The sequence below is a fragment of the Netta rufina genome, assembly GCF_964035555.1.
Source record: "Netta rufina genome assembly, chromosome: 3".
NCBI lineage: Eukaryota > Metazoa > Chordata > Aves > Anseriformes > Anatidae > Netta > Netta rufina.
The window spans coordinates 114487235-114497810 of record NC_140125.1 but is presented as its reverse complement, the minus strand read 5'-3'; the positions used below and the strand labels follow the sequence as shown (position 1 = coordinate 114497810).

At 43.5% G+C, this 10576-nt stretch overlaps 1 protein-coding gene across 1 annotated transcript; it reads left to right on the top strand.

Annotated features, from left to right (window-relative positions):
- The first annotated feature begins 5359 nt into the window (after window positions 1-5359).
- MRPL19 (mitochondrial ribosomal protein L19) lies at window positions 5360-10394 on the top strand. Its single transcript, XM_084284146.1, has 6 exons — window positions 5360-5434; window positions 5651-5762; window positions 7318-7436; window positions 7982-8116; window positions 9074-9255; window positions 10078-10394. The coding sequence occupies exons 1-6, from the start codon at window positions 5365-5367 to the stop codon at window positions 10291-10293; spliced, it is 834 nt and encodes a 277-aa protein (XP_084140272.1). The 5' UTR covers window positions 5360-5364; the 3' UTR covers window positions 10294-10394.
- The last annotated feature ends 182 nt before the right edge of the window (window positions 10395-10576 follow it).

The following is a 10576-nucleotide window of genomic DNA, read 5'->3' as shown; positions in this document are numbered from 1 at the left end:
TCTCACTCATTTAACCTCTGAGGCAACACTGTAAGAACTGTCTTCTACACCGTCTGTTGGAGTCTGCTTTAGATTCGTTTCAATATTGGCTTCCAAATTAGATTCCTCTTAAGATGCCTTGCAGAACCAGAAAATTAGGAGAACACAGAGTTTTATGTCAGCTGAGATAAACCAGTGCTGTTGTCCCTTTTGTAACTAGTAAGGGTGCCACACATCCCATAGGGAAATCGATGTTGAGTGGACACCCACCTGACAGTCAAAACCCCAAGACAAGGGAAAACCAGCCATGTCTGAAATTGCCAGTTATCTGAAAACAACACAGACTCCTAGAGGACTTCAAAGACATTTCTGATTCTGAACATAGGGCAAGTACCTGCTGAGGCACTGGCACAACTGCCAACACACCGGTTCATATTTCATGTGTCATCTGCCCCCGATAGAAAGCATCAGCACCTGTTTATTTTTCTCCCATTAAGGTTATATAATAGCAATTTATCCTTCCAGGCTGGAATGCAGCAAAGGCAAAAGGAAACGGAAGAAAATAGATGTGCATGAGCACACAGGTGATGTGCCACGAAAGCTATGCCCCTTGTCAGGGGCACGCCAAGAGCCCGGGGCTCGGGTGAGCAGATGTAATCATTGCTCCAGCAACCCCAGGCAAAGAGGAGTCCACAGGTCTGGCAGGGTTAACCACGCGTGGCTCCAACAGGATGTACGCTCCAACACGGCCGAGGCCTGGGGGTGTTTGGACAGAATGAGCTGAAGATTTTCCAGTCCATCACCTCCCCAAGCTCAGTGCTAGGATGCTGCATTTGAAGAACAGTTTTCGCTCTCCTCTTTGCTTGCTTTACAATAAGGTATAAAATGCAATTGTGGATGTTTGATGGCCATCTCAGCGAACAGCTGTTCAAGGCAGAAGGGGCTGGTACCTTAGATCATTTTAGGCAACATTTGGGTTTAATAATTTAGTTTATTAAATTTCAGCAACTCACCTTTAGGTAAGCAACAACTCATGCCTTATTGAAGGCAAGGTTCCAGGAAGACAAGATCTGTTTGAATATTCTAATAAAATTCACTGTGCTCTTTCTAACCTTTCTAGGTTATTTTTTTATGTTCCTTTGCAGCCTCACAGCAGTCCCACACATGTGCTTTGATACCTTAGATAAGGAGGACACAGAAATCCAGGCATTGCCTTATGCCCACGCTGACATGGTTTTTCAGGAGAGCCTAAGGGACTTAGGCAATGGGGCAGATACTCCTGGACTGCATGACATGCATGGCCTCTCAGTCTGAAGAGCACTAAGGCTGCTCCAGCAGAGACTGGTATGCTTAGAGCAACTATGAATCACTTCGCAGTTGCTCTGTAAAGGGTAGGATTTAGCTAGGACAAAAGCAGGCTCTGGGCCACTTCCATACAAGCCACAGAGCAGTGGAGCTACTCCACAGCACCCAATCTATCGTGCTTCCAGTTAGCTTCCTTGAGTCTCCATTTCTCCACTGGAAAAGCTGCTCAGGAGACTCAGACAAAAAAAGTGCCAGATAACAACAGCCAATATGTCCTAGCAATAAGGGCATATTGAGTGCTTGTCAGGATTCGTTTGTTAGCCTTTCTTTCTCCCCATTTTACCTTTGTGTGGAAACCCTGCGAGTAGGGATCGCTTGTAGGCTCTGCGTGTGGTCGCATGACTGTACAAACCAACAAAGTACAGATGAGAGGAGAGATGGATGCATTTATGTTGCATAAATGGCAGGGGAAGGAACTTCACTACTGAGATAACAGATGTTAATTTAAGGTTTTAGACAGGAGTTAGCAAACGCAATGTTTCCACTTTCAAATCCAACTGAAACCAAACTGTGCCAAGTCCTCAGGTCTGTATCGAGCCAGTGCTCGTTCCCATTTCTGAAGGAAATGACTCTGAGTGTTTCCTGTACACCCAAGGAGGAAAAGGTGAGGAAGGCCTCCAGGAGTCAGCCCCATTTCATTTGGAATTGGGCCTCTTGGGACATCCTGTTCTGAACAGTGAACGCACAGCACACCACACCTCCAGAGCAGCTCAGCCCCTTGTAGGTATCTCTTTCTGTATGGAGACATAACAACAGCAGGTGTTACCACTGTTTGCTGTGTTTCCTCTAAAAAGATATCCAAGTTCCCTTGGGGAACATGAAGTTTCACTCCCTTCTTCACACCCTCTGACACTCCACAGACAGCTGTGTTGGGGCTGCTGCAACATGGCCTCAGGTGTTCAGAAGAAATCTTGGAGCCTGTGATTTCAGGCTGCACCACAGCCTGTTTCAGGGGGTGATACTGACAGCCTTCATCCTGTGCTGCAAAGACTGATGCACATATCCATGCTGGGACTGAAATACCAAGTCCCCAGCCTCATGGGTCCAAAGAGCATGCGTTAGATGTAGGTAGATAGGTCAGCTCAAGCCTGGAAGCAGTCTACCCATGTTCACACAACACAAAATAAGAGCCCTGCCCCAACCCTTGTAACAGCTTTGGGGGTTCCTTAATTCACATTCAGTATCACACAGGCTCAGAGGTGTTCTAGACCTCAAGCAGCTGTCTCAGAACTCATTCCATGGTATCACTGGTGCAGCCTGTCAGGCATCTCTGCATCACAAACACATACATTGCTCTTCTCTGCAAATGCTTAAGCAATTCGGTAGCCTTCTTACAGTGAGGGGTCCAAAAGATGACACAATATTTGAGGTGTGGTCTCCTCAGTGGCACATACATAGGGAGAATCACTTCTCTAGTCTTGCTGGCCACACTATTTCTGATGCAGCTTAGGGTGGCATTAGCCTTCTTGGCCACCAGGGTACACCGTTGGCTCAAGTTCAGCCAGTTGTTGACCAGCACCCACAGGTCCTTTTTCTGCAGGGCAACTTTCCAGCCACTCTGCTCCAGACCTATATCACTGCATGGGGTTGTTGTGACCCAAATGTAGCACTCAGCATTTAGCCTTGTTGAATGCCATACAGTTGGATATGCCTCATCAGTACAGCCTATCCAGATCCCTCTGCAGAGTCTTCCTACCCTCAAGAAGATCAATACTCCTATGCATAGTGACTGAGGGTGCACTCAATCCTCTCATCAAGATTGCTGGTAAAAATGTTAAACAAAACTGTCCCCAGTAATGAGCCTTGGGGAACACAACTTGTGACTGGTCGTCAGGCAGATTTAACTCCACTCACAACAATCCTTGGGTCTAGCCAACCAGACAGGTTTTTGTTTTACCAGTGAACAGTACATTTCTTCTGTATCTGGGATGACTGTGAGCACTACAGAACTACTGTGTTCAGTTTTGAAATAAATATATCAAGAAGGACACTGAAATACAGGAAAAGATTTCAAAGACAGTAACATGAAGGATGTTACTGTCTTCCTTTAATGAAAGACCTTGTCCCCACCTCATAGGTGACAAGAAACGAGGCCAAGCGCTACTTTTTACCTGTCTGGGTTTTCTTCCCAACAAAACTCAGACACCCACGCAGGCAATTGCAGTGCATTTTAGTGGGAACAAAACAGAGCTGCAGGGCACAGCATCCCTAGGTTGAGTCATAGCTGCCTGGGCATTGTGGAAACACAACTACAGGATGTTACGTGGGACAACCCTCCTCCTCCAGGGCAGATTCGGCCAAAACTCTTATCAAAAAGAACTCAGAGTGACTTGACCATGACTGCCTGAGAGGAAGACACACACTTTGTGGGCCATAATTCAAGCTGTTATAAATTTCGTATTGTAGCAGTAAGGAACCACAGCTGAACTTTCCAGGGACCTGACAGGAGGGACTAGAAATATGCTGTACTCAAACAGAACTCAGTCAGAGAATTCCCAAAGTCTGTATAATATTTGCCAGATCACCTGAGCACAGTGATGCCTTTAATTCGCAAATTCTCCTAGAAGCATTTTACAAAAGTGATTAACTCACATGATTCTAAAGTGATCCACATTCTCATAGATTGTGTTACATAGGTAAGAAAAGTAGGAAGGCAGCCCTTCCTGACCTGTATATGACCTGCTCAGCAAAGAAACTGAAGTCCCTTGTACCTGCAAACTCAAGAAAGCTGTCCCCATGAATGGACAGATGAGAACAGGGGGTCCCCCACTAGTAAAATGCTCACACAGTACAAGTGTTGAACCTAGAGAAATAGCTGTTTGCAGGTCAACCTTGATCACCTGCATTTGTGCTGCTTTAACATGGAGCATGCATGGCCAGCTTAGCCAGGCAAACCAGTGGTGCCTCGATTCCAGGGTGCTACAACAAACCACACAGAAACCAGACGTGGTGTGCAGGGCCAAGGTGCTGGTCCCTTTAGGGAACCTCAAGTGAGGTGAGGTTCACCTACAGTAATTTGGGAATGCAGTTCCAGGTGTCAGGGTGGTCTTGTTAGGGTGCAGTCAACAGTGGTCAGCCAAGGAGTTAGAAATGGGTCTTTGAATGATCCAATTCTCTTCTTTAAAGCCAGTTGCAAGCCACAAATCTGCATTTTCCCAAATTATAATCCACACATCTCCTTACAACCATTTTGAGATCTCCTCAACCACCATTAAAGTATTGGGATTATCCCTATCTATTCCTCACCACCAAGAGAAATATCTTTCTACCCCTTTTAATAGCACTTACGCAGTGAGAATTTAGTAACAGTTTATTATTATTATTATTATTATTATTATTATTATTATTATTATTATTATTATTATTATTATTATTATTATTATTATTATTATTATCTTTACTTCAAGAGGTGTATTCAGTGTTGGTGGAGAATTTTTGTATTTTAAGGGCTAGAGTGCCCCCTTCTGTCACATCAGTGTCCCAAACATTAATTCCTCTGTCAGATTAGTAGATTATGAAGAAATAATACTGTGGTTTGTCATCTGCACAGCGTGTCACCAAAACAAGAGTTAAGCATCCAAGCAGATAACCACAAACTGGAAAATAACTCTTGTTAACGAGGGGGCTCTGGCAGGCTGCAAAGTCACCCGCCACAAATAACAGGGGCTGAGGGGATCTCCCCGGCAACGTGATTGATTAAATTAGTTGATGAGGCTAGGCCTATTTTGACAGGAATCCCTGCAAAAAATTAAACAACGGGGTGTTATTCACAGGTCTGCACCCAGCATTTAAGCTTTGCCTGCGCAGCCACTAATGGGATCCGGGCTGTTACCGAGGAAATCTGACTGAAAACAAAGGTAAGCGCGGAGCAGCTCAATAACACCAATGCATATAATCATTAAAAAAATAATAATAATAATAAAATAAATAAATAAAAAAATAAACGATTCGCGCTGAGGTATCTTTTGGCCCTCCGCGCTTGCCCTAATCGCCCTGCGCGCCTGCGCCGGCAGCGAGGAAATGGCGGCTGTTGCCATGGCGGCGGCCTGCGGGAGGCTGCTGCTGAGGGGCGCCGGTGCTCGGCCCAGCAGTGAGCGTCCCCCTGGCCCCCTGTCCTTGTGTCCTCCTGTCCGTCTGTCCCCTGTCCCTCTGTCCTCTTGTCCCTTCGCCCGTGGGCTGCCCTTCAGCGCATCCCCAGGGTGGGAGCCCCAGGCTGGGGCTTGGGGTTTGGGGTTTGGGGGGAGGGACACCCGGCTTGAAACGCCTTTATTTTCATATTTTTTTAAGGAGTATTTCATTCTTACAGGGTGTTTCTCCTCCTCGGGGTGCCGAAGTAGCACGGATGGAGAGACAGCGAAATTCCAGCCGCCCCCGAAGCCCGTCATCATCGACAAGCAGAGGCAGAGGGAGGAGAGGAGGTAGGGCGGCCTGGGCTCGCCGTAGGAAAAAACCGTTAACGCTTTTCCAAATTAGCAGTTGGAATTTCCAGTTAATGTATTTATAAATTTGGGGATTAGTGGATTAAGTTTTCCTCTGTTAAAGGCATTTATCTCCTCAGTATACCAGGAGGTGACCCAGACACAGGTCAAGTGTCTGCTTTTGCCTCACGTCTAGAGCTCAGCTGTGAGCCGACCGCAAACATTGCTGGTATCAGCAGTGGTAGCCTTCACAAAATTTCTTCTGAGTGTTTTTGTTGTCTCATAAATCTGTTTGCGTCACTTTAAATGACACAGTGGTTAAAATGGTAGTGCTGTGCTGGTGAGAGGAGAATGGCAATATAGCATTGTGCATATTCCACCCCGAAACGCATAGTGTTACGGCAGTGCATGAATGGGAAAATTACTAAAAATCAGACCACAGAAGTCTTTCACTCTGCCTTTGGATCTGTAAGTATAAATATCTTCAGGCACTGGATACTGTCTGATTTTGGAGTGCTCCGATGTGAAGCCAGGAGCTGGACTTGATGGTCTCTGTGGGTGCCTTCCAGCTGAAGATGTTCTGTGATTAAGTTAGGAGTCTGCACAGCCCACCTAAGGCATACAGCGTGTCATACAATCGCTGGGCAGAGCAGGGAGCCCCATTTGAATAACGTTGCCTTCTTCTGAGAGCATGTAATGGAGATCAGGAGCAGACCTGTTGTTGTCTGCCATCTCTGTGTCAGCACAGACCAGAACCTCTGTGCTGCCCTGTGTGTTGTCTTGTTTGTCCCCTGTAGTCCCTGTAAGGTTTGTAAGGCAAGCTTATCTTTGTCTTCTCCTTTTCTGTGTTCTCTTCTGGACAAATCCAGGAGTTTTAAGTGAGTTAAATGTGTCCAGCTTCATTCTCTGAGGCTAAGCTGTCACAGCACCCAAGCCAGAGTGACCACATGCAAACAGTCTATTGGAAGTGGCCCTCAGCCCAAGCCAGTACTGTGTCAGGAAGCCTTTGGCTTAGCAGTCAGAAACTGAACTCCAGGGCATGAGGAAATTCCTTGGCACAGTATAATTTATGGGAGTAGAAAATAACTTTAAGAGTCTCTTTTAGCTTCTCTAAAGCAAACAAATATTTATGCTGTGTCCTGTAGGCTCTGTTTGGCTGTCTGCAAAAACTGATAACAAATTGTTCCACATCTGTTACTATAAAGTCATTAAATAGTAAGCGTTCTGCCATGGGGATTACAACTAAAGCATGAAATAATCTGTTCCTAAGCTGTGATGACAGTAACAGAACTGATCTCTCTCAGTCAGCTTTTCTGAGAACAACATTTATTCTTTGTTTGGAAAAAAAAAAATCTGTAAAAAAAGCTTCTCGGAGAACAAAAAAATAAATAAATCAGTAACTTCATGAACTGCAGTTCATATCTCCAAAAAGGCAGCTGGTACAGATGGTTCGTGGGTGGTTATTTTTAATTTCCAGGCAAGCATTTGGACACTTCTGGTGCTTTTTATGCAAATGCTTTTGTTTAATACTTAAACAATTTGGATTTTCTTATAGGTACTTGAGCCCTGAATTTATACCTCCCAGAGGGAGAACAGATCCTCTCAAATTCTATATCGAAAGAAAGGATATGATACAGAGGCGAAAAGTTTTCAACATCCCAGAGTTCTATGTTGGTCAGTAACAGAACTGCCAGAATTTTGTCAATATTGTTCGTTGGCTGGGGAGATTAAAAAGTGTGCTCTGACACTGTTGGATATCATAGAACATCACAGTATCGTGTGTTAGATTGACTAGTTCGTAATGCTATGCGTACTACTTCATATTTTAATTTAATTTTTACATCTAGCTTACATTGAAAAGATTATACTGATGTGTTTCTGTTTGGTTGTTTTTTAAGTCCTGGTACTTCAGTGTATGGTTTACCAGTAAAGCTGAAAAAAGGAAAATGCATTATATTATTTGTATTCAATTTGTATAAAGAGTAAAAGATAAATGTGAAAGGTTAAAGATGAAGAAGGTTCTAATTAATCTGCACTCGCTTTAATATTTATTGATTCGGGGCACATTAAAAGTGTATTTTGTTTCTGGCAATTTTAGTGAAAGAGAAAACATTTTTGAAACATACTGAAATGCGGGCACTTCATCTGATGCTTATACATATTTAGTACATCTTCACATCTTTAGTACATCTAGCATCCTTTTATTTATTTTTGGGCAGGCAGCATACTCGCCGTTACTACTGCGGATCCATATGCTGATGGCAAAACCAACCGCTTTGTGGGCATCTGCATTCAAAGAGGAGGGAAGGGGCTTGGTGCTACCTTTGTGCTTCGGAATGTTATAGAAGACCAAGGTGGGTTTTAACTTCAGCGGTTATGCCACACATTTGAAGGCATGGCACTGCTTACTGGTTTTATGTCTGTATAGTTAGTAGTTTCTGATCTGTGCTCTGATGAGACTGTGTGGTGTGGTTTCACACTGACGGGCAGCTAAACTCCACCGTGCTGCTCTCTTATTCCCCAGTAAAAGTTCATGGGTTGAGATAAGGACAGGGAGATCACTCAGCATTTACAGTCGGGCAGAACAGATTCAGTGTAAGAGATTCATGTAATGGCTGTGGCCAACAGCAGCTCCCTTTGGAGCCAGCTGGAACTGGCTCTGCTCTGACATGGGGCAGCTGCTGGGCTCTGCTCACAGAGGTCACCCCTGCAGCCCCCTGCTACCAGAACCTTGCCACGTAAGTCTAATGCAATGCAATTAATTACGGTTGTGCTTATATTTGAGCCTAGAAAGCGTACTGCTAGCCATGTAAATACAAGCCCACTTTGAGCAGCGTGTGTTTACATGTACTGGGGGTGTATGCATGAACTGTGTAACTAGCACAGATTAGCAGAGTTTTATAACCTCTTACACTATTTCATGACAAAGTTTGGAGAGGTGGAAATATCAATATTCTGAGATGAAATACAAAAGGGCTGGGTGTCTGTATATATATGTATAGTTTGTATGTAGCTGTCATGACCAAGCGGAAGCACTGTTGAAAACCCAAGGTTTTCTTCTTCAAATTTCATTCGTTTGATGTCTCTCAGTCTGTTCTGTTAGCCAAAACTGGATTTAGAAATTTGCAGTTGCCTGTGCGGACACAATGCACATGGAATGTCACGTGCACACAGCACTGTGTATGTATTTCCCTGTACAAGTAGAAGGCAGTTCTTGAATAATATGGGGATGTAGAACACTGAAGAAATACTAATTTGGTATTAGTATTTCCAGCTGATTCGATCATTAAACCAGACCTTCTCTCCCTAAGGTGTGGAAATATGTTACGAACTGTACAGTCCTCGAATCCAAGAAATCAAAGTTCTGAAGCTAGAAAAGAGGCTGGATGACAACCTGATGTACCTGCGAGATGCCCTCCCTGAATATAGTACCTTTGATGTGAATATGAAACCTGAATCTCGTTTAGACCATGAAGAAATTCCTGTAAACAAGGTAGGTTAATGTTTTAGAGGGAATATGGAGGATAATTCACACACTTCCGGACAAAGGGTCTGATTTTGGGGTGGTCCTGTGTGGAGCCAGGAGTTGGAACTGATGATCTTCATGGGTCCTTTCCAACTCAAGATATTCTGTAATATCGTGGAAGGCTGTTAACAGCTTTTACTTGTGTTACCAGGGTGACAATAGTATATAAAATCATGTCTTTATGCCATGTCTGTAGTGAAAGAATGTTCATAATGGAAAATCAGCCATCCTCGTTAACTAACTTGGAAGACACGCACACAAAGCTGTGGCTTCTGTGTCACTGAATTAAGTTTTGCAGAGAGTACAGCTTCTGCTACAAAAATGTTAATGCTAGTGCTTTCGTGCTTGTCAGGAAGGAAGAGTTAATAAAATCTCTATCTCAGAAGATCTGGCAACCTACAGATCCCTTGAAAGAATATTAACTCAGTAACTTACAGGGAAGAAGAAATTGTTCTCATGCTTTCGTTTTCCAGAGTAACGGGTGGTACTATAGATAAGGAATTATGCTCATTGTACGTGCCAATTTAAGGACTGTAATAAATCAAAACAGTGTTATTTTATCCACGTTAACAGATCTGTCAGCCACGTGGATAGAATGAGCTCTTTTTCTGTCAATAGTGTCAAGTGGGAAGTAGTCCCTTAATTTCCTGACATGACAAACTGGTTTATTTCTATTGCTTGCTTTCTGTTAGAGCAGCGTTTGTCTCAACACTTAAGTTCACAGTCAGTCAAACTTCTGATCACCTAATACCTTTTATGTGTTTTTCTTTTTTAAATCTTTCACCCTAGCTGCAGGTAAGAATGAAACCTAAACCATGGTCAAAACGGTGGGAAAGGCCAAAATACAATATAAAAGGAATAAAGTTTGAGCTGCCTGAGAAAAAAATGAAAGCAGCACAGAAGTGGAGCCAGCCGTGGCTAGAATTTGATATGCTGCGAGAATATGACACCTCAAAAATAGAAGAAAAAATTTGGAAAGAAATAAATGAAGAACTTAAAAAATAATAATGGCTTGCAAAGCTAGGAATTAAGAATTAATACTTTTACTTTGAATTCAATTAATTTTTGTATGTACATAAGCAAAATATGCAATAAAGTTAACCTTTTCAGAATTTTTAAGTGTACAAACTTGTGGTTGAACGCCGTTTACATGCCTGAAAACATCCACTCCCTTTTCTGAGAAGTGTAATACTGTTCATCCCAGCTTCAGACCTGAGAGGCCTCCTCTTTTAAATTACAGTGAACAGGCATCAACCCTTCATGTTTTTGTGTTGTCACTTCCACCTAC